This window comes from Triticum aestivum, chromosome 6D (genome assembly GCF_018294505.1).
Source record: "Triticum aestivum cultivar Chinese Spring chromosome 6D, IWGSC CS RefSeq v2.1, whole genome shotgun sequence".
NCBI classification, from domain to species: Eukaryota; Viridiplantae; Streptophyta; class Magnoliopsida; order Poales; family Poaceae; genus Triticum; species Triticum aestivum.
This window is the reverse complement of record NC_057811.1, coordinates 28,800,593-28,824,998: the sequence shown is the minus strand read 5'-3', so window position 1 is coordinate 28,824,998 and position 24,406 is coordinate 28,800,593. Positions and strand designations below refer to the sequence as shown.

Here is a 24,406-nt window from a genome sequence, read left to right as displayed (position 1 = left end):
TTAGTGTAAGAGAAAATTGAGCATTGTACGAACATGTGATGGCAAAGAATAAAAGCGACAGAATGCATAATAAAGGTTGCTATCATAAGGGGCAATATAACGTGACGTTCTTTTTCACTAATGGGTTGAGCATACAAACAAATAAGCGCATGGCAACCTCTGCTTCCCTCTGCGAAGGGCCTATCTTTTACTTTCCAGTATTTACTTTTATGCAAAGAGTCAAAGTTTTTCTCTCTATTCCTTTCTATTTTTCTCCTTTGGCAAGCATCATGTGGTGAGGAAAGATCTAGGCACATATGTCCAGTTGAATATGGGTAGCATGAGTTATTATTGTTGACATCACCCTTGAGGTGAATACGTTGGGAGGAAAAACAATAAGCCCCTATCTTTCTATGTGTCCGGTTGAAACGTTTTGCCCATGTGTATGCGGTGAGTGTTAGCAATCATAGAAGACTATAAGATGGTTGAGTATGTGGAGCTCTTACTTAAACTCCGTTGAATAAGTTGAATTGCAATTGCTTGGTGACTAAGAACATAGGTTGTTGAGTTTTAAGAGAATTCACTGTTTGAACCTTAATATGTGAATTGGTTGCCATTGTATCATGAGAAGTTTTATAAGAAAGAATCGCGGTTATGATGCTAGGAAAAGTGATTGAAATTGTGATTGATCAAACTTGTGCACTTTCCTAGCATTCACACTTCATAAATTATTTCTTTTATCATTTACCTACTCGAGGACGAGTAGGAATTAAGCTTGGGGATGCTGATACGTCTCGAACGTATCTATAATTTATGAAGTATTCATGCTGTTATTTTATCATTCTTGGATGTTTTACAATCATTTTATAGCATCTTTATATCATTTTTTGGGACTAACCTATTGACCCAGTGTCAGTTGCCGTTTTTGCTTGTTTTTTACATCGCAGGAAATCAATACTAAACGGAGTCCAAATGCAATGAAACTTCATGGAGATTTTTTATGGACTAGAAGACCAACAGTGGGCCGAAGAAGCATGAGGGGGGCACAACCCACCAGGGCGCGCCAGGGCCCCCTGGCGCGCCCAGGTGGGTTGTGCCCACCTCGGTGGCCTCCCGCACCCCCTCTTTGCACTATAAATTCCCAAATATTCCGAAACCCTTTGGGGTTAACCTAGATCAGAAGTTCCGCCGCCGCTAGGCTCTGTATCCACCGAAAACCAATCTAGACCCTTTATGGCACCCTGCCGGAGGGGGGAATCATCTTTGGTGGCCATCTTCGTCATCCTGGCGGCCACCACGATGAGGAGGGAGTAGTCCACCCTCGGGGCTGAGGGTTTGTACCAGTAGCTATGTGTTTAATCTCTCTCTCGTGATCTATATCATGGGCTTTGTTAATATAGATGGATCATATGATGTTTCTCCCCTCTATACTCTGAATCTTTAGCCTTTGAAGTTTTGTCTTGTCGGATTGAATATTCAGATATGAGAACACATGATGTATGTCTTGCGGTATGAATACTTGAGGTGACATTGGGGTATCGTATTGATTCACTTGATATATGTTATGGCACTCAACTTGCGGTTTCCCAAGGTGATGTTGGGGTAATCTATGCATAGGGGATGATGCACGTTTTTATTATCTTTTCTCCGATAGAAACTTTGGGGTCTCTTTGTAGTTCTTTGTGTGGATTGTGTATTATGAATATGAATTTGCTTTGGTGTTATTTTAGTACGAACTCTAGGACAGATCGAACGGAAAAAATAGCTTTGTGTTATTTTAGTACGAAATCTTGAACAGATCGAACCGAAGCTTTGAGGTGGTTTCATACCCTACAAACAATTTCTATCTTTTGTTCTCCGCTATTAGGAACTCGGGAGTGATTCTTTATTGCACTTTGAGGGATAATCATATGATCCAACTATATTAGCACTGTTGAGAAATTGCACTAGCAAAATTACGGACCCTAGGCCTTGGTTTCAAGCATTGCAATACCGTTTTTGTGCCCATTTACTATTTCCCAACTTGCTGTTTTTATTTATTCAGATTATAAAAATATATTTCTACCATCAAAATTACACTTTTATCACCATCTCTTCACTGAACTAGTGCACCTATACAATTTGCCATTGTATTGCGTGTGTTAGGGACACAAGAGATTTCTTGTATTTGATTGCAGGGTTGTTTGAGAGAGACCATCTTCATCCTACGCCTCCCACGGATTTATAAACCTTAGGTCATCCACTTGAGGGAAAATTGCTACTATCCTACAAAACTCTGCGCTTGGAGGCCCAACACGTGTCTATAAGAATAAAGTTGCGTAGTAGACATCAAGGGGGTGTGGGGGAAGTGGGGAGATCGGGCTAGGGTTCGATGGGGAGTGGTGGGTTAATGTAGGCGGCTGGGTCGGCCTAGCTAGCCCAGTGGCCAGCTTGGCCGAGGCCCAGCGAGGAGTTGCCCCCTTTTGCTTTTATTTGTTTTGTCTCTCCTTTTCTGTTTTATCCTGTTTTCAATTTACTTTAATTTTGTAAATTATATAATTAGCATCTAAATTAGTTCTACTAAATATACCACTGCCACCAAAAGTTTGGCACCCAATTAATTTAGTTATAACATTTTTACTATTTTAAAAGCATTTTAATAATAGTTTAAGCCACTGTTTTATTCATTTTATAGTATTTAAACATTTTGTAAAAGTGTGGTTTCTCCAGCATAATTACTTACGCATTATTTTTCACCTCTCGAAGATTTTAGTTTTAATGTTTGAAAACTTTTGATGTTTGCCTTTATTTTAAATTTGAATTTGAATGGGATTGAATAATTGTGAGGTTAACAACAGTAATCAGGGTGACGTGGCATCACTAGCAGGGAATTACTATAGCATAACTAACCGGGCATTACAAAAGCTAACCCCCAAACCACTCGCAACCATCCGGACATGTTTTGCCATCCAATACGGTCCTATATCGGCCCGCAGGCCGGTCTGGATGTGCACTTTCCTGTAAACCAAAAACAAACTACGGGTCTTTGTGGGCATCTGGACCGCTGCCACGGCCGCTTCATACTCCCCTGCCCCACCAGAAACACCTCTCCCGCGCCCGCACCCCTTCACATGAGAAGCAGTTAGCTAGTAGTGCTCCAGAGCACCGGTACCTCATTCATGCCGATTTGGAGTAGCCGCGATGAATATACTCATGTTGATTGACAAATTGAATGCTTCTCTGCAAATAATTGATCAAGGGCAAGCCAAGGATGTGGATAGTCCTTACTACTTTAATAATATTCCATTTGAAATTCCAAGGAAATACTTCAATTTAATTCAAATTTTAGAGTCATTTTGTTATCTTTAGATTAATGCAACATAAATATCTACTTAATGCATATATATATAATTAGGGGTGAACTTGTGAATGCGCACATGAATGGAAATCAAACAAAGAATCATATGTAGACAAGACTTGTGTTTGTCTTTTATTCCCAAGTTTGAACTAGTATAGTTCGGGTTCTTACATGATAGTGCATGCCACTTTATTTTTTCACAGCAACAACGACCAAACCATGGACTAAGAAAACAATGCTTCATATATCTAGTACTAGAGTTCTTCTCTTCTCAGTTAGTACCGAAGATGCCAAATGGAGCAATGGTGCAATATGGAGGGATGTAGACATTGCACATTGCAGGTAGCGTCTGTAGCGCTAGGTTCCTTATTTCCTCAAACTGGGGCAGTTGTTGAGGCTGGACAGAGCCATGGGCCTGTGGGTTTTGCAGAGATGGCTGGAAGGAGCCTTGGCCTGATGGATATTGTTGTTGAGGCTGTTGGAAGGAGACCTGGCTCGACGGTTGTTGTTGTTGTTGATGCAGAATAATAGCATGAACAACATTGTGGATGGCTTGGCACCGCGACTGCTCGGGAATCTGCCACAGCTGCTGACAACACAATTGTTACACCAGCTGGTAAGTACTTTGTTGCAAAACTTGTGAGCTTCCATGCGCTATGTTGTGTTGTTGCAATACAACATCCCTGCATGGAATCAGTTGTTGTTGCAAAATTTGTTGTTGTTGTTGTTGTTGCAAAATTTGTTGTTGTTGTTGTTGCAAAATTTGTTGTTGTTATTGTTGTTGTTGTTGTTGCTGCTGCTGCTGCTGCTGCTGCTGCTGTTTGTTGTTGTTGTTGTTGTTGTTGTTGTTGTTGTTGTTGTTGTTGTTGCTGCTGCTGCTGCTGCTGCTGCTGCTGCTGCTGCTGCTGTTGTTGTTGTTGTTGTTGTTGTTGCTGCTGCTGCTACTGCTGTTGGTGCTGTTGTTGCTGGTGTTGTTGCTGTTGTTGTTGTTGTTGCTGCTGCTGTTGTTGTTGCTGCTGTTTTTGTTGCTGTTGTTGTTGCTATTGTTGTTGTTGTTGCTGCTGCAGCTGCGAAATTGGTTGTTGTGGTTGCTAATACTGTGGTTGCGGTTGTGGATATGGTTGTTGTGGTCGAAATGGTTGCGGCTGCGGATATGGTAGTTGCGGCTGCGGAAATGGTTGCAGCTGCAGATATGGTTGTTGTGATGAAAATGGTTGCGGCCGCGGATATGGCTGTTGTGGTGGAAATGGTTGTTGCTGCCCTGGAAATTGTTGTTGTTGTACCAATGGAACTTGCTCTTGTGGCTGTTGCTGAGATGGATTTTGTGGCTACAATTGTGGAACTTGGACTCTAACTGCAGTTGTGGCGGTGGTCGCCACGATAGTAAGGAGGGCAAGGATGAGAATGGTCTTCATGATGGATTTGTATTGACCACTGCTTGCTTGGCTTAAATGATGCACTCTACTTATGAGAATGATGGATGAGGAAGGATGGTCATCATGCTACGAGCGTATTTATAGCTACCATGGCATGATCTCTTTCACAATTGGCATTTGCCTGTGTGGAAAGTGCTTGGATGCTTCTCAAAATCATAATTTGGTATGTTGTGTTCGGTAGCACTACTTACAAGTGTATTCTTGGACTGGTCATTAAAGTTCCTTGTTATTGCACTATCATTCCACAACCAAAAACGTGTGATAACACGCTTGACTCATCTTATTTACTTTACAGCTCAAACACTAATCTAGATTACCTATTTTCTGAAACTAAGTTTGTAATTTTCTGCGAATTGTTGCGCATAAACTAGATAAGCATGGCTGGCACGTTACTTAGTTTGTAATCTTGTGTGGCCTGTTAAGGTAGATAAGACTAGTAATATAACTTGCTTTAGTAGGCCATGACTCATCAAATTCCTTTTACATGTCAAGTGTTGTAGTGTTCTAGAAGTTATTAGCAAACATAAATTTTGTAATGTTCTACAAGTTGTTACATGTAAACTAGATAAGCTTGACTTGCACACAAACAAGATTTTAATCATGTGTGACCTGTTAAGATGGATTAGACTAGTAATGTGGCTTGCTTTGATAGACCATGACTCGTGAAATTGCTTTTACTTGTCTTAAGTGTTGTATATGTTGTACAAGTTATTAACACTTATCAGCTTAGTATGGCTTGCAATGTGTGTGCATGCCAATGTACGTTCTAGCTTCTATTCATTTGTAGATCTTATTTTGTTTTACGCAAATTGTATAAATTATCATCTACGCTAAGGCTTGCGAGTGCAGCTGCAACAATGTTGGCAGGGTCGGAGGGAGGTTGTGGCATGGCATGAGTTCTTATGACAACCGTTCATTATGTGTGAAAAGATACGTGTTATGTTTTTCATGCGTGCTAAAAATAGATGTTTTTAAATACAATTTATATTTTGATTAGCAAAGTTCTCAGAAAAGTTGACATGACCTCTACTCATTATTTATCTTTTGGATCAAATTCAAATAATAATAAAATAAATGGATGTGATTCCATCATGGCCATTTCAAATATATTTGAAAGTAAAATCCAAACATTATCCTCAGATTACAATATAAATTACACGTCAACTGTTTGAGATAAAAAATATAAATGATCTATTATATTATTAAAATAAGAAAAATGAGTTAAAAGAATGGATGTGATTTGCTTGAAAGAATGTGTATGCATGTCTCCTTATCCCGCGAGTTTCCAGAAAAACAACGCTAGGCTCCCTCTATTGGAATCAGTCGGATCAGAATAAAGCATATGTAAGAGGAAAGCTGGAGTCTGAACCTAACATATAAACGTGTCTTTCCTTCTAACTTATTATAAGTGTTTTTTTATGATTAGAAAAACACAATGGATTCATAAACTCTAAGGCATCTCCAACGTCAACCCTCAATTAAACCGTCCTGAACCATCCGGACCACATGGTCCGGACGTGTTGTGCCATCCAATGCGGGCCTGTATCGGTCCATTGGAAGGTCTGGACGTACTTTCTCCCGTAAACCGGAGACAAACATGGAGGGGGGCTTTGCAGGTGTTCGGACAACACCCACGACCGCTTCTGACCACCCATGCCCACCCAAACCCCCTCCTCCCTCGCCCGCACGCGTTCCCGCTCTGCGCCAGCTGCCCGCATTCATGCGCTGCAGAGCGGACGCGGCCTCTCACTGCCTCCGCAATGGAAGCAGAGCGCCGGCCGAGGGCGCCGCCCGCTGCACGCCGGCTAAACACACATCCTCGCCTCATTCTTGCAGACTGCCCGCCTTCCATCATTAAACCCACGTGTGTTCCAGGATAATTACTCCGGCCACATGTTCATTCGTGAGCCGGTTGGCATTAAACAGAATGTCGCTTGGCTCCTCGTGTCCCCTCGCTATTTAAACAATGCCAGATGTCGGGCAAGAACCGCATCACACCTCCACTCACCATTTTCCTCCTTGAACAGTTTTCTCCATGGCATCTGACGAGCAGGAAGAAGAGTTGTCTGGCATAAAAATGGCTAGGTGGCCCGTAAAGCCCGCCGGCCACGAGCCGAGGAGTGGCAAGTTGCTCCAGGTCGGCACAGGGAGGGAGCACGGTGGCACGGGCATCGTGGCTGCCATTGACGGTGCCATGTCCTCTCACCCCTCCCGTGCCTGTGACCGAGTCATCCGATGTCAACGCGAGTGTAACCGCGTCCTTCCTACAGAGAAAGAAGTGGGCTGCATGGACATAGACGAGGTGGTGTCCAACACGTCCGCGCTCGCCGCCATCACTGAGGAGGCGCTACCACTTGGGTCCCACGAATGCCACACCAGGTGACACCAGCGTACACAGCCAGTGTCTTGCCCTCTGGCAGGCCACCGCCGTTCCCAACCCAAAACCAACTATATGACTCACTGTTGTCGATATATCGATCTTCTTATCTTATTTTTGTCAGACTTCTGCTTTTGGCTGTGTGCATCTTAGTTATGCATAGACCGGGTGTGGCTCATTATGTTTTGTATCTGCTTGATGCTATATTTTGAGTTAATAAAAACAACCATTATTAAAGAAATTCATTGACTAGGAGCATGTAGTGGAACGAGAGAGATAAGAAAAATTATGGTTGTACAATCGAAAATAATATATGAATAAATTTGACAACGCTTAGGCCAGCCCATGCAGTAGGGACCTCCTATACTACGCTCTAGGCGCTCGGAGAAGATGCAGTGCGCCTGTTTGGGGCCGGCCCATGTTCGGTCGGCCTATTTTTGTAACTTCGTTTTCTATTATTCCTTTCTCTTTTCTTTTTATGATTTTTCTACTTTAAATAATTTAGGATTTCATAAATCATAAAAGGTTTGTGGATTCAAAAAATGTCCACGATTTTGTAAAAAAACAATTTGCTTTTTTGGTAAAATATAATGTTCATGATTTTTTAAAAAGGGTTGTTAATGAAATTGAACAAAATTTCACCAATTGAAAAAATGTTCATGAAGGAAAAAATATCTTAAAAATTGAATAACTGCTCATGACTTAGAAACTAGTTTATTCATTCATACAACGTTCACAGATTCAAAAAAATGGTCATGTATTTAAAAAAAATGTTCATTAAGTTAAAAGAATGTTCATTAACTCAAAAAATATTTTTGAATTTCAAAAGTTGTTCCACCAATTTTCATAAAAATGTTTGTCAATTAAAGGAAATTGTCTGTTTATCCAGTCAAATACTTCTTCGTTTAGTTGGTAGAACCCATGCCAATATCATATTAAATCTCTCTCGTCCAATAAGAGTTTTCGAGAGTTACTATATTCAAATTCTCTCATTTCCAAACCTCCACAAGGAAAAAAGAGTACCTAATAATAGTAAATGGGCTATTGCGCTTCTAGTGGTACGTCGTGGAAATTACCTCTAAAGTTACAAAATATTACCCACCAATGCCACTTATAAGTTTTTTTTAGACAAATTCCAAAGCTTTTTATTATATCGTCAAAATGTTTACAGGGACGAAAGAAAGTTCATCTGGTTGTCCGAGCGAGACATGGCGGCTAGCTGGATGTGATAGCGCATGATTCATGAGTTCAATGCCACATATAAGTGATAAAAAAATTCACACAGGGGAATTCCCCCATCTGGGCCGGCCCTACACTTGGGACCTCCTTTAATGCTATCTGCACGCTGGGAGAAGACGCTACCCGCATGTTTGGGCTGGCCCATTACAGGCTGGCCTGTTTTTTTAATTTCGTTTTCCATTTTAATTTTTCTTTCCTGTTTTTTTCTTTTCTACTATAAATATTTTGAGATTTCAAAATAGTTTCGAAAAAAAAAATGAGAATTTGACATAAATTTTTCATAAATCATAAAATACTTGTGGATTCAAAATATGGTCGCAGTTTGCAAAAAATAATTGCTTACACAAAAAATGTTCAAAATTTTAAAAACAAAATTTTCGGAAATCAAATAATATTCATGATTTTCTAAATATTTTGTGTATCAAAAATTGTTAATGAAATTGAAATAAATCGCTAATTCAAAAAATGTTCATGAATGGAAAAATATCCTAAAATTGAAAAACTATTTCTTGACTTACAACATAGTTTAGTCATTCAGAAAATGTTCACTGTTTCAAAAAATGATCATGTATTTCAAAAAATTTAGTCAAAACGAAAAATGTTTTTGAATTTCGAATTTTTTTCCATCAATTTCCATAAAATGTTTGCCGATTAAACAAAATTATTTATAAAGATGTTCAGAATTTTTAATAAGTGTTTGCAAATAGTATAATTTTTTTCATCAATTCTAGAAATGTTCTTGATTTTAGAAAATGTTTGAAAATTTGTATGAGTGTTCATGAATTTGGAAAATGTTCATGATTCCAAACATGTGTAAGAATTTTAAAACATGTTCGTGATTTCAAAAATTATTCATGATTTCATGAAATTGAGAGTGATAGGGTGTCTCAGTGATGTAGCAAATATGGTCATGGTCATTGGAGATTTTGATTTTATTTCTCCCGTTACAACGCACGGACCCTTTTGCTAGTAATAAAAGGGGCTATTTCTTCTTATGGCACGTCATAGAAATTACCCACAAATGTCACATATAAGTGATATAAATGTTTCACACAGGGAAATCCCCGTCTGGACAGGCCCATGTAGTAGGGACCTCACATACTCGGCTCTGCGGGGAGGGATAAGGCGTGGGCCGCATATCTGGGCGGGCCCATGTCCGGGCGGCCTGTTTTTAACATTTCACTTTTTATCTTTTTCCTTTTTTATTTTTTAAATAATTTCGGAATACAAAAAAATATTTGAAATTTAGAAAATAATTTTCAAATAAAGGTTTGATAAATCATAAAATGTTTGTGTATTCAAAAAATATTTGCAATTTTATTAAGGAATCTGACTCAAAAAATGTTCGAAATTTCGGAAACAAATGTTCATGAAATCAAAATACGTTCATGACTTTTTAAAAATTCGTGTATAAATTTTTTTTAATGTAATTGAAGAACATCTCATCATTCAAAAAATGTTCATGAATGGGGAAATAACCAAATATTTGAAAAACTATTCGTGACTTACAAAATAGTTTATTCATTCATAGAATGTTCGCTGATTCAAAAAATGATCATGCATTTCAAAATATGTTTGTAAAATCAAAAAATGTTCGTGAATTTCAAAAATGGTTCCACCGATTTCTAAAACAATGTTCGTCCATTTTAGAATTATTTGCCTATTCAAGAAAATTGTTAAAAAATGTTCACAATTTCTAAAAATGTTTGTAAATACTATAAAATGTTCATGAATTCAAAATATGTTATTGATTTTAGAATATGTTTGCAAATTCGTAAAAGTGTTCATGAATTTGAAAAATGTCGGTGATGCAAAAAAATGTGATCTTGGCCATTCAAGATTATAATTTTTTTCTCCGCGCACGGGCCCTTTTGCTAGTATACAATAATACAAAAAAAAGCCCAAAAGTAGGTCCTGAGTGGTCGGCTTTATTGTTCAGACCAAACCATTCATACAAAACATCAAACACTTTAGCTCCACACTGATGCTGATAAATCTACCGTAGGAATATCTATCTATTTCATCATGTGCGTCCAGTTCCGTCACAACGTACCGATTATGTAATCCCATGTGAATGTCTCAAATGACTTGCGTTCACGACCTAAAAGAAGAAGAAAAAGAAGATAGTGCCGGTTCCCTGTAGCATGATAGATTGAACTGATGCCTGCAATGGAATCAAGCGTCCCTGGTGCACGCTGTTTTCCGACAAGGTGCAAGAGAAGAGAAACACACGAGATAGGAGAGCTTTCAGCTTTTCCTTTAGGCCTCGTTTGGCGCAGGAGGATTCAGGAGGTTTGGAGAGGATGAACCCCCGGAGGGCCAGAAGCCCCACGAAACCTCATCGGCCCATTTGATAGGTGGGGTTTGCACAGCCCAACCCCCTCCGATCCCTTCCAATCCCCTCGTACCCGCGCGGTTCAGAACTCTAGTCGAGGGCCTTGCACAAGCAGAACCTCGAGGGCAGCGGCAGTGCATGCCTCCTCCACTCTCCGCCTACCAAACGCGTTTTTTCAGGAAGGGATTGATTGCAAGGGGAGTTGAGGAGATTGGGTGGAGGGGAGGGATTCATCAAATCCCCTCCAATCTCCACACCTCAAGTCCTCCTGAATCCCTCCATTTCAAACGAGGCCTTACAGTGTAGAATCTCTTATCAGCGTCAAAGGCAGAAACGGCCGTGACTTTGGCAGTCAGTAACGAACCTGATTCGCCTTAATAAGAAAAGAGTAGTTCTATCATGTGTAAATCGTTTATGCATTTCTCCAGTCTCATCCAGCACATTTAGTTAGCTGCTGACTGGCCTCCACTGAAATTGTTGCATTACTATTAATTACTCCTTTCGTTCACAAATACTATAAAATATTTTGAATATATTAATATGGACTACATTTTAAAAAAAAAGGAGGATAACCTCCGGCATATGCATCTGGAAGATGCATGCGGCCATTTTATTGATTATTCTCGAGGAACTTACAAAGTAGAACAACAATATACTTGAATCCGTCATCTTCGCAACATCTGTCGCTACTCCTATTCAAATGATGAAGGGGTGCAAGCTGGGCCACATATCTAGACCTCTCACCTAAGCCTAACATCTAAAGCCGGAGGCCCCGACCGAGCCATCTACCGGGTCCGGGGCTCAAACCGGTCCGACGCACTCACATGTGTTGTCGCCGCCATATTCCACTGGTCCATCTTCAGAGCGATTGAGATGACAACCTTGGCAGGTTCTCCGCCATCGACGCCACCACGACGCCAAATGACGACCTCCACCTACGCGAGTCTTGGCAGGTCCTCCGCCTTTGACGCCACCACGACGCCAGGCGACGACCTCCACCTACGCGAGTCCATCTCCAAGCAACGGACGTAAATCCATGCTAGGATAGGGCCGCAGCACCGCCGTCGCCAACCACCTACAAGCGCCACCCAACCCCAAGGTTCCCGAAGCGGCGCCTTCAAGAAGGGAACGGCGCCGTGAGGAGATCAGTCCATACCGACGCCTCCAAGGAGCGGAACGACGCCCTCAGGCGTCGCCGTCGGCGCGGCCGGTCATGGCCGGCAAGGGATTTCGCCCGAACTAGATCCCCGCCACCAGCAGCGCCTCCTGTACAGAACCGGCGACCAAGAGGAAGCACGGCCCGACCAGGCTGGCCCGCACGCCGAGCGGAGGAGGAAGGGAGGTGCCAGATCGCCCGCACCGACCGCCGTAGAAGCCTTCGCCGGCCGCCAACGACCACCTTATCCCGCCGCCCGCGCGGCCGGGACACCAGATCCACCGCCCGCACGGCTGCTAGCCGTCCGTGCCTTGCCAATGGAGCCGCCGCTCCAGATCCGGGGTTCCCCACGCAGAGGCAAGGCAACCGAGGCCCCGCCGCCACCATCGTTGGCGCCCCGTTTGCCCGGCGGCTGCCTCAGGCGGCGGCGATCTAGTTCGAGGGGGGTGGTGAGGAGGAGGGGCGGCTAGGGTTGGCACGGATTGAACAGAGGGAGCAATTTGCAATGCTTCTTACTCCTACTAGTAACTAAAAATACCCGAGAGCACAACTAGGGCGAGCCCTAGTCCACCTTTTTGGTCTCACGTTTGGGACCTTCGTCTCCTTCCTCCCGCTGTCTCATGACTCGGTGAACAAATGAACGGCGACTAGGTAAATAGGCTAACTTACCGATTTTACTTCCCCACTCCATGGTGAGGGAACAGCGACAAAGCCTGTCATGCCAGGACATCGATCGAGAGCAAAAAGATGCCACTATATATTAGTAACAGGTTTCTAAATGCAGAAGTTCTGATACTATTTTATGTTTTCCCTTATATCGACAACAATCCAGTTGTTGTGCCTCGCAAAAAAAGTTACAACACAACTGGCACTCATAATGTGTCTTGCATAAATATTAAATCAGAAGAAGACACTCATAATGCTTTTACAAGTGTATTTAGAAGGAAAATGGTGCTTCGATTTGCATATGCTTACCGCTCCATTACTAACAACAATTACGATTGGTGTGGTTTCTTCTAATTAAAGCAACAACCAGTTATATACGAAAAGATCATTAAGGGAACATAGTGACTCCGTGAGTCAAAACATCAGTGAGCGGGTCGCCGGGTAGAAGAATTAGTGATAATATTATTATTGCTCAGGAGATTACCCACTCTTTTTCTCTTCAATTTTGGAAACACAATGTTTTCATGCTTAAAATTGATCTTGCCAAAGCTTTTGATCGTTTAGAATGAAATTTCATAGTGTCGGCGCTTACGCGCAAAGGGCTGCATGGTCATTTTATTAATTTGATTCATGCTTGCATCTCTTCTCCCACTTTCTCTGTGCTCATTAATGGACAACCTTCTCACAAGTTTAGAAGTTTTTGAGGTATTCGTCAAGGTTGCCCTATCTCCCCCTATTTGTTTGTTATTGCTATAAATGAATTATCCATTGCTCTTAATGAAGCGCTTGCTGCTCATCATCTCCAGGGTATTTCTCTTGGTCCAGATTGTCCTTCCATTCACTCTCTTTTATTTGCTGATGCCCTTTTGGTTTGTGGGAAAGCCACTTTATAGGAGGCTCATGCTATGGCTAATATTATTCATCACTCACAAATAGAAAAAGGGCCTATTGTCCCGGTTGGTAAGGGCCTTTTGTCCCGGTTTTTGAACCGGGACTAACGGATCGTTACTAATGCCCTAACCCTTTAGTCCCGGTTCTTATACGAACCGGGACAGATGGGCCTCCACGTGGCCGCTGCGGCCAGCCCAGGCCGGGGGGCCTTTGGTCCCGGTTGGTGTCACCAACCGGGACCAATAGGCATCCACGCGTCAGCATCTGGCTGGAGCTGAGGTTTTTTTGTTTGAAAGGGGCTGATTTAGGGGTTTTGGGGGCTAATTTAGGTTGTTATTAGGTAGCTATTAGAGAGAAGTGTCCTCTCTTATATCTCCGTGCTTGGTTTACCAACGCTACGTACTACTATGCCTAAACATGGCCTAGATTGAAGTGAAGGCAACATGTGGTGCATGTCGAAAGTAATACTAATCCTAACTTGATCAAGTTTGGATTGTACTACTTTCGACATGCACCACATGCATGTTGCCTTCACTTCAATCCAATCCATGATCATTTCACCCGCTGATATATAATAACTCTTCATGCGTGCATCATGCATCATCATATATAATAACAAGTCCTACTAATCATCATCATACAACTTCTACTCGTTATTAATAACCAGTCATACGATCATCATCCTCATAGTCATCGAACCAACCCTACTTAATTGTTCTTAGCACATGATCATCAGTATTAGGTAGGACCGAAATACCCTCTTTAAGGTAAAATAGCATAAAACAATATAGACCCTGACTCTCCATTATGGAGACTGGAGATCATCCTGTCTCCATTCTTGCGCTTCGCTTCCTTTTGCTTCCAAGAACCTCCTTGCGACTGTCCATACATTTTTTCCATTCTTTGATTTGCATGTCTCCACTTCTTTTAGAAATCTGGTATGGACAGTTGCGATTCGTAGGATGACCTGGTTGTATGTTCAAAACATCAAGCCTACCATTCTGATACATCAAATGAGGCACACAATCCTCTGGGATTATCTGTTAAAAAAATATAGTAATAACTTCATAGTTAGCAATGATGTACTAGTTTTAGAAGTATGCAAAAGATGCATGGATGTCGTAATAGTAAGAAATCTTACCAGGGTATCTCCATAGTAGTTACCGTAGTTCAACACGTGCACTAGTGGCACATATTGACCATAATGTGGAGGAGTTTTACAATAGATATTGTAATTCTCAAGATCAGTACAAAATCCGACCAGATGAGTTTTCTCCTTATAAGTTAACTCAGAGCCATCGGTGTAGTAGGTTCTGACTACCATGTTCCGCACATTGTTTCAACAATCAAATAAGCTGTCAATGAAAATAAGCTGTCAACTATTTTGAAATGAACAATATAAATTAGCTAATAACTATGTTTGAGAAACTCACATAGCGGTAGAATTGGAGGCGTATCAACAAGGACCCAAATGTCCATATTGTCTTGCTCGATGTCAGGATCACCAAGATCCATGGTGACAAGCATACCCTCATCAAAACCATACATCTTGAAAAATGCTTCCCAATTTTTGCAACCAAAATGGGTTACGCTCTTAGAATTATACAGATTTACTTCAAAATCTATATCATGATGGGTCCTTAGGTGAAGTTTCTTTGTTTCCATATTTTCATGGTCTTCAAAACCCATCCTCTCCAAGACGTAGCGTCTTGCATGGCATGGGATAAGCTAGCCGAATTGTAAATGATGAAAAGTACACGTTGAAATAGTTGAAGTCGTGCTTAATTACAAAAAAATAACACTTGTCATCATTGCGTACCGTTTCAACATCGAAGGTCTCCTCCAGGTTAATACTGAAGCGCCGATCTTCGTCCAGGGAAGGCCTGTCGCACTGACCTCGGTCGTCGTGGCACCAGTCGCACTCCGGGAGACTTTCGTCGTCCGAGTACGACATTTCCTATGTTCGTAATTCAAATATTAAACGTCTACAATTAAATATATGTACTAAAAAAAACCTAAGTTAGATCATTATTATTCATCACGGGTTGACTATCGGTTTGTCGAGTCTTTTCTTGAAAACTCTCAGCTCACGTGGTGTATACATTCGACCGTTGGTGATGGTCGCTCCTCCATTTGTCCCCGAGTGCACTACACCAAAATGTCTAGCACACGGGAACAAAGGAGAAGCGACCCCCACGACAACAGCCGGGATTCTTCGTCCTCTCATATATATATGGTGGAACTCTCCCTCACTGATTCCTCTCTGACATTTGCGACCGTCGGTGATGGTATGGTAGCTCCTCCTTTCGTTCTCGAGTGCATTACAGCAAATTGTCTAGCACACGGGAACGAAGGAGAAGCTACCCCCACGACAACAGTCGGGATTCTTCGTCCTCTCATATATGGTGGAGACTCGACAGACTTACAGTCAACCCGAAATATCGTTTAATTATCTTTCTAAAAGAGGATTTGGCTAGTCTCACCTCGATGTCGGAGGGGGCAGTGACGGGGACGACGGCGGGGATGATGGAGGGGCCGGGGGCTCCTAGATTTCTGCGAAAACAAAAACCCTATAAGCTATCAACTAATCATATGCATACGCCTTGCATAGTGCTCTCCAATTTTAGCATTCAAAGTAGGAGTAGTTTTCCACTTTGAGCATTCAATAAGCAAAATCAAATCACAAAATAAAGTAGTATTCAAATTAGGATGCATTCAATTATAAGCAAAACTACATCATCTCCATGCGTCCGTACATCGTCGAATATTATCACTAATACGCCTCGAATACTATCATACATATAGCATCGCTAGTACAGCTAGAACAGTAGCGCCCGACGGGTATCGGCGCGGGCGGTGGACACCCAAAGGGACGGAACCATCACAGGATCATAGCTCCAGTGAGAACCCTGAAGAACCTGCCAGGTATTGTCGAACCTGCCCTCCAACGCAAACATGTAGCGATGGACGTGCTGGTCCTCCTCGCTGACACGGTGACGTACCACCTCCGCGGTGTCCGGAAGCCTCGGCACCGTCACTGGCCCACGCGACCGCAACCAAACAAGGATCAGGTCAACGACGGGCTGGCTCCTCACCAACCTACACCCACCGGAAGGTAGCACCTCCCAAAACCAGCCCGGCGGAGCCCAGTCCCAGACATGGCCCCTCTGATCAAGCCGGCCTCCTCCGCCGAGTCGACGACGAGGATGCGGGATAGGCATCGTCGACGTCGATGCGGGATTAATTGCTTGAACTAAAAAAATAAACTAGTTCTATTAAATTTCTTGCTAAAATAAAGTAGTTCAACTAGTTCAACTACTAAGCACTTACTATAAATAAATAAAATGAAGTAGTTCTTACTAAAAATAAATTACTTCTATATATAGTAAAATAAAGTAGTTTTATTAAATCAACTAGTTCAACTACTAATTAAGCACTTACTATAAATAAAATAAAGTAGTACTTACTAAAATAAACCACTTCTATAGTAAAATAAAGTAGTTTTATTAAATCAACTAGTTCAACTACTAAGCACTTACTAAAAATAAACTTGTTTAACTAGTTCTATTATATTTAACTAGTTCAACACATTTTTTCTAAATATGCACATATATACATAAATTGACAAAAAAACATCTAATTCAACAAATCTAAAATACATGGAAAAACATCTAATTCAACTAATCTAACTAATTTTATTAAACACTTACTAGTATATATACATGGAAAAAATACATATAAAAAATTTGAAAAAAAGGATTCGGGGCGGCGGCGGCTCACAGCGGGGCCGGCCGGCTAGGGCGACGGCGGGGGCGGCGACGGCGACAGTGGGGGCGGCAGACGGCGTCGGCGTGCAGAGGATCCGGGCGGGCGCGCGGAGCAGAGCACGGGCGACGGCGACGGCGTGGGCGGCGGACGGCGTCGGCGTGGGCTCCGGGGCGGGGGCGGCGGACGGCGACGGCGTCGGCGTGGGCTCCGGGGCGGGGGCGATGGCGACGGCGTCCGACAGCCTGGCGGCGTCCTCTCCGCGCGCGTCGTCAGGGGCGAACTGCAAGATGCAAACCAAAATTTTCACAAGTGTGCCTTATATACATGAAGCTTTAGTCTGTTACAAAGGGATTTCATTTTTTAAAACTTATTTGAACTCCTGACTTTTTGTGTGTTCAAAATGCACAATTCAAAGCCACATCATCATTTTTCAATCCTTTCTGACTTCATTTGTTATTTTTCATGCATTTACTAATTATTTTGAGCTATAAGACCCTAAAATTGAAAAGCATTTCAAATGAACTCTGAAAAGGTTGAAAGTTGGCATGGTATCATCATTTCATCCACATAGCATGTGCAAGAAAGTTGAGAGGGTCCCGGCAAAAACTGGATGCACTTCGTGTACAAAACGGACAATCTCTTTCAAAGTATCAGGATTTCATACGGAAACTCGTCTGTTACAAAGGGATTTCATTTTTCTAAACGTATTTGAACTCCTGACTTTTTGTGTGTTCAAAATGCACCATTCAAAGCCACATCATCATTTTTCAATCCTTTCTGACTTCATTTGTTATTTTTCATGCATTTACTAATTATTTTGAGCTATAAGACCCTAAAATTGAAAGGCATTTCAAATGAACTCTGAAAAGGTTGAAAGTTGGCATGGTATCATCATTTCATCCACATAGCATGTGCAAGAAAGTTGAGAGGGTCCCGGCAAAAACTGGATGCACTTCGTGTACAAAACGGACAATCTCTTTCAAAGTATCAGGATTTCATACGGAAACTCGTCTGTTACAAAGAGATTTCATTTTTTAAAACTTATTTGAACTCTTGACTTTTTGTGTGTTCTAAATGCACCATTCAAAGCCACTTCAATCCTTTATGACTTCATTTGTTATTTTTCATGCATTTACTAATTATTTTGAGCTATAAGACCATAAATTGAAAGGCATTTCAAATGAACTCTGAAAAGGTTGAAAGTTGGCATGGTATCATCATTTCATCCACATAGCATGTGCAAGAAAGTTGAGAGGGTTACGACAAAAACTGGATGCACTTCGTGTACAAAAGGACAATCTCTTTCAAAGTATCGGGATTTCATACGGAAACTCGTCTGTTACAAAGGGATTTCATTTTTTTAAACTTATTTGAACTCCTGACTTTTTGTGTGTTCAAAATGCACCATTCAAAGCCACATCATCATTTTTCAATCCTTTCTGACTTCATTTGTTATTTTTCATGCATTTACTAATTATTTTGAGCTATAAGACCCTAAAATTGAAAAGCATTTCAAATGAACTCTGAAAAGGTTGAAAGTTGGCATGGTATCATCATGTCATCCACATAGCATGTGCAAGAAAGTTGAGAGGGTCCCCGCAAAAGGTGGATGCACTTCGTGAACAAAATGGACAATCTCTTTCGAAGTATCAGGGTTTCGGACGAAAACTCATCTGTTACAAAGGGATTTCATTTTCTTGAACTTATTTGAACTCCAGACTTTTTGTGTGTTCAAAATGAACCATTCAAAGCAGAGACTGATTTTGAATGGTGCATATTCAACACACAAAAAGTCTGTAAAGATCGCCAACCCCAACATAAAAAAATGAGCATAGATGCGCCTATAGAGAAAATTCAACCTAAATTCATAATAAATTTGGATGAATTTCAGAGAAACTCACTATGAATTTTGGTCAAATTCCCTGTATAAGGGCATCTATTTTCATTTTGAGAGGAGCTCAACAAGGCACAGAGGGACGGGCTTATAAACCGGTGTGAGCGCCCTTCGGTCGTCGAGGTGGGACTAAACTCTGGCCGCAACAAGGACCAACCCTTTAGTCTCGGTTTGTGGCACAAACCGGGACTAATGGTCATGGGCCAGGGGCGAGGCGCATTGGTCCCGGTTCGTGCGTTGAACCGGGACCAAAAGGTCCAGACGAACCGGGACCAGTGGCCCACGTGGCCCGGCCGGCCCCCTGGGCTCACGAACCGGGACTAATGCACCCCATGGGTCCCGGTTCGTGCGGAACCTGGACTAATGGGCTGGCCAGGCCCGAACGAAAGCCCTGTTTTCTAGTAGTGACTTTTGTTCTATCTCAGGTCAAATTCCAAATTGGGCTAAATCTGCTATTCTTTTTAGCTCTCATGTTTCTCATACAGCTATGTAGGAGATTAGGAAAATCTTTCCGGTTGCTACTTTGGATAGTAACTTCACCCACCTTGGTCACCCGCTTGTTCTTCCTGCTAAAAATAGAGTTGCAGCTTACAACTTTTTTCTTGACAAATTTTTAAATAAACTGCCCACTTATAAAGCTAACATGCTTTCTCATGCTGCTAGACATGAATTGATCTGTTCTGTTTTCTCGGCTATTCCGGTCTATTATATGGCTAATATCTTGTTTACAAAGAAATTCATTGCTAAGCTGACGGCTGTTATTAGGAATTTCTGGTGAACGGGTGTGCGAGAAAATGATTCTAAGAAAAGTCTTTGTTTTAGAGCTTGGAAGGATATTTGCAACTCTAAAGAAGGTGGTCTGAGTATTAGGAATTTAAAAGCCATTAATGAGAGCCTTCTTTTGGCTGCTGCTTAGAGGTTAGCTAAATTTCCTTCTTCTCACTTGTACCTAGTTCTTAAGGCTAAGTATTTTCATGGTACTTCCATTTGGACAGCTGCTGCGACCCCTCCTAAATCTGCGTTCTGGGCTTCTATTTTGAAAATGTTACCTAAACTTAAGGCTCATTCTTTCTATCAATTAACTCAGGGAAACATTTCCATTTGGAGCATGCCTTGGTGTAGTCTTTGGAACTCTATCCATGACCATCTCATTCCTCAGCAAGCTGGTTTTGCTTACCCATCTATAGTTAGAGATCTCTGGCTTCCGGGGCAAAATAGTTGGAATCATGATCTTGTTTTCTCTCTTTTTCTCCAACCTATGGCCTCTATCATTGTTCAAACTGAAATTATTGATGATGATGGTCCAGATTTGCTATGTTGGGATCTCACTCCTAATGGCATTTGCTGTTCTAAGTCTGGTTATAAACTTTGTTTGCAAGAGATTTATGCTAATACTAGAAATGTGCATGCTGCTGTTTCCTTGGATTTAAAAAGCCCGCTTAAATTGATTTGGAAACGAAAGCATATGCTTCCTAGGGTGTAAACTTTTGCTTTGAGATTACTTAGAAAGGCTTTACCTACGGGTTTGCGAGTAGGCCGTTTCTCCATTCACATTTCTCAGAATTGTTGTAGATGTGGCCAACAAGAGGATGAGTTTCATTTGTTTTTCCTGTGTCACTTTGCTCGTGTGGCCTGGTTTTCCTCTCCTTGGTTCATTAGATCAGATGTCTTAATCCAAGGCCATTCCACTATTCACTCGGTTCTTATTGCTTTCGTTCGTATGGGTCATCCTCATGGATCCATTTTTAATATTCTCAACTTTTTGTGGTGGCTCTGGAAAGCTAGGAATGATTTTCTCTTTGACAGGGAAAAAGCTTCTCCTCACCAAGTTCAGATTGCTACTACTGCCTTACTTCCGGATTCCTATGATAATCTCCCATGTTTCCCTATGAAGCAGTCTCAACCTCGGGATCAGCCTTTTGCGGATCATCTCCCTACACAGGGAGATACACTTAGATCAGATTTACTAATTGTTGGTTCTAAAGTATATTCTGACGCAACTTTCGGGTCTAACAAGATTCCTGGTTTAATGCAAGGAGAAGTTGCTACAGGTGTGGGAGTTTTCATCTCTGTGCCTTGTAATCGAGGGGATTACAATGTACAAATTCAAGCTTCGGCTCCCCCAACCTCTACTCCTTTGCAAGCTGAGGTGATTGCTCTTTCTTTTGCTGCTCATTTGGCCTCTCAGCTGAATGTTTCTTCTCCCACTTTCTTAATGGACTGTCTTTCATTAGCTAAGTTTGCTACTTTGGGGAACATCTCTGAGCCCACATCTCCCTGGAGTATCAGAAAAGCACTGGCTATTTTTTTTCAAATGTACTTCTAATTTGCATCCTAAGGTGTTTCATATTTCTCGAGAAATTAATGGTATTGCTCACAATCTTGCGCAACAGGTACTTCGGTCTGATGCAATACTCAAGTTTCTTGTTTTGCTTCTAATCATTCACATGCTTCCTATCCAGTGGTGTCTCTTATTTCCAATTTCCAGGTTCAAGGATTCAGGTTGCATGCGGTGCATTGTTACTAGTAGAGCACATGGTTCTGAGGACTTCTATCGAGGAAGCACATTTACAATCAAGCTGGCTTCTGTTGAGGACATCAAACAAGATTACTGTTCTTTCAGTGGTTCTAAGGCGTATTTAGATCTTCTTCATGCAGTGCCCACTCTACTCTGCCTCCATCCTGAATTTTCTTCAGATGTATCTGTTCTTTGAGTAGTTCATCTGGTTGGTGTTTCAGCCAGCCTATCTGTAGTATTTTTCTTTGGCTCACTTCCAATGGTTGTACCCACTCTTCTCTGTTTTCTTCATGCCATTGTATTCCCTGATGTACTATTTCTTTGAGCTGAATGAAATTGGCACCGGTCGGTGCCTTACTTTGTTCATAAAAAAGTGAGCGGGTTGCCTGACGACATCAGCACGGGGCGAATTACTTGGCATCCATGTTCGAGATCTCATTATGAATATTGATGGCTTGCATGTCGAAAGGAAGTGGTTTCACTGTACGCCCATGGCACACATAATTGGTTTTTCTTTTTTTGGAGGGGGGGGGGGCATTGCTTTGGTGAACTGACTTCCTCAGACGTACCACGCCCCATTTGCCTCAAAGGTTATTGTAAAACTACAAAATATGGATGATTCTAGAGCATGCACTACAAGAAGACACAAATTAAGGGATGCCGACAGCCGACCAACACTTCTACGAAAAGGTGACCAAGATAAAGGACAATTTCATCATCTCGCAAAGTCCTAGATTACATCTTTACAAGATCTGATCTATGTAGTCCACCCAGATCATCCACATTAGTAGGTAATGTTACAACACAATTCAAATAAGATAAAAATATCCTCACATTTTATTAGTTATAAGAAGACATAGGAATGACATTGTTCAAAAGCGGCATCACAAGATTCAAGCAGTAGAAAAGAGATGAATCAATGAAACCATGCAACCTTTGTGATGCTACTATGTTATATCAACTATGTTATGAGAGGAGATCAAGCGAAACCATAACTCAAGGTACAGGGGTGGCCTGCAATGCATGGGATGTCGGGGCAACCGCACCAACACCACAACACAAATAGTTCCTCGGGCAACACCCCGCAATCCATGGTAAGGATGCCACAGGCCTCCCAGCGGCTTGTGCAAACGGTGCGGCCATCATCAAGACAAGGCAAACCTGTGCCATGAGAAAAAGTATGAAGACTTGCATGGTTCTACTGAACATTTTCACCCAATTTGTTGAGCAAAGTGCACTAGAGACCAATGTACACTACTCCTCTGTGTATGATTGCACGATGTATTGCTCTTCATGCATAGGCATGTATATATGATGTACAAAGGTGGGCCACGAACCTCAACTATACATGCATGGAACTAGGAGGTGGGCCCAATACACAATATGCACATAACACATATACTCAACACCCCCCGCAGTCGAAGCAGCACCGCAACTGACGCAAAGACTGGGCCGGAACTCCTCAAATGACGTCGTAGGCAAGCCCTTGGTCATGATATCGGCAAATTGTTGGGAAGTAGGGACGTGTAAAACACGAATATGGCCAAGGGTCGCCTATTCCCGAAAAAAATGAATATCCAACTCAATATGCTTGGTCCGTCAATGATGCACCGGGTTAGTGGAGAGGTTGACCGCCGAGACGTTGTCGTAGTAGACCACCGTGGCATGGTCAACAGGACAAGAGAGCTCCTGAAGCAGCTGGCGAAGCCACGAACACTCGGCGACGGCGTTGGCCACCGCGCGATACTCAGCTTCAGCACTGGAACGAGAGACCGTAGGTTGCGGCTTGGACGACCACGAGATAAGTGAGGGTCCAAGGTAGACACAATAGCCCGAAGTGGAGCGACGAGTGTCAGGGCAGCCCGCCAAGTCTGCATCGGAGTAGGCGGTGAGGGCGGTGTCGGCGGAGGCGTGAAGCGTGACGCCAAGATCCATAGTGCCACAGATATGGCGGAGAATCCGCTTGACGGCAGCCCAGTGAACGTCTCAAGGAGCATGCATATGAAGACACACCTGCTGCACGGCATACTAGATCTTCGGTCGAGTCAGAGTGAGGTACTGGAGAGCACCAACGATAGACCGATAGAAAGCAGCATCCGAAGCAGGAGAACCATCCGTGGCAGAAAGCTTGGCCTTCGTATCAACAGGCATAGCGGCGGGCTTGCAGTTAAGCATGCCGGAGCGCCCCAGGAGCTCGTGAGCGTACTTCGCTGATGAAGGAAGAAGCCATCCGGACGGCGCACCACCTCGACACCTAGGAAGTAGTGCAAAGGACCCAAGTCCTTGATGGCGAACTCAGCGCGAAGACGAGCCGTGAGCTGGCTAAGGAGACCAGCCGTACATGCCGTCAGGATGATGTCGTCGACATGGAGCAGCAATTAGGCCGTGTCAGAGCCCTGATGATAGACGAAGAGCGAGGCGTCCGAGCGGGTAGAGCGGAACCCAAGCTAGTGGAGAAACAACGCGATGCGCTGGTACCAAGCGCGCGGAGCCTACTTGAGTCCGTACAAGGACCGTGAAAGCAGGCACACGTGGTCAGGAAGCGCCGGGTCCACAAACCCGGTGGGCTGCTGGCAGAAGACCTACTCTTCAAGGTGACCATGGAGGAAGGTTTTGGCGACGTCCATCTGGTGCACCGCCAAGCACGAGAGACCGCAAGGTGGAGAACCATGTGTATCGTGCCGGGCTTGATGACCAGAGCAAAGGTGTCGGTGAAGTCGATGCCAGCAAGCTGTCGGAAGCCACGAACGACCCAGCGCGCTTTATAGCGATCAAGGGTACCATCAGGACGGAGCTTGTGTTTAAAGACC

General features: G+C 42.7%; 1 protein-coding gene across 1 annotated transcript; it reads right to left on the bottom strand.

Annotated features, from left to right (window-relative positions):
* Nucleotides 1-3,423: 3,423 nt before the first annotated feature.
* Nucleotides 3,424-6,604, bottom strand: LOC123142366 (myb-like protein D). Its single transcript, XM_044561311.1, has 2 exons — nt 6,420-6,604; nt 3,424-4,725 (listed from the first exon to the last, which is right to left on the bottom strand). Exons 1-2 carry the CDS (start codon nt 6,602-6,604, stop codon nt 4,089-4,091), a joined length of 822 nt encoding a protein of 273 aa, XP_044417246.1. The 3' UTR covers nt 3,424-4,088.
* Between the last annotated feature and the right edge of the window lie 17,802 nt (nt 6,605-24,406).

What these genes read in the sequence shown, in the direction of transcription:
- LOC123142366 (XM_044561311.1), bottom strand. Translation starts at nt 6,604, where the DNA reads ATGGAAGGCGGGCAGTCTGCAAGAATGAGGCGAGGATGTGTGTTTAGC. An exon ending in TGCGGGCGAGGGAGGAGGGG is followed by an intron (nt 4,726 to 6,419) that starts GTTTGGGTGGGC and finishes TCCATCATGAAG; the next exon opens with ACCATTCTCATCCTTGCCCT.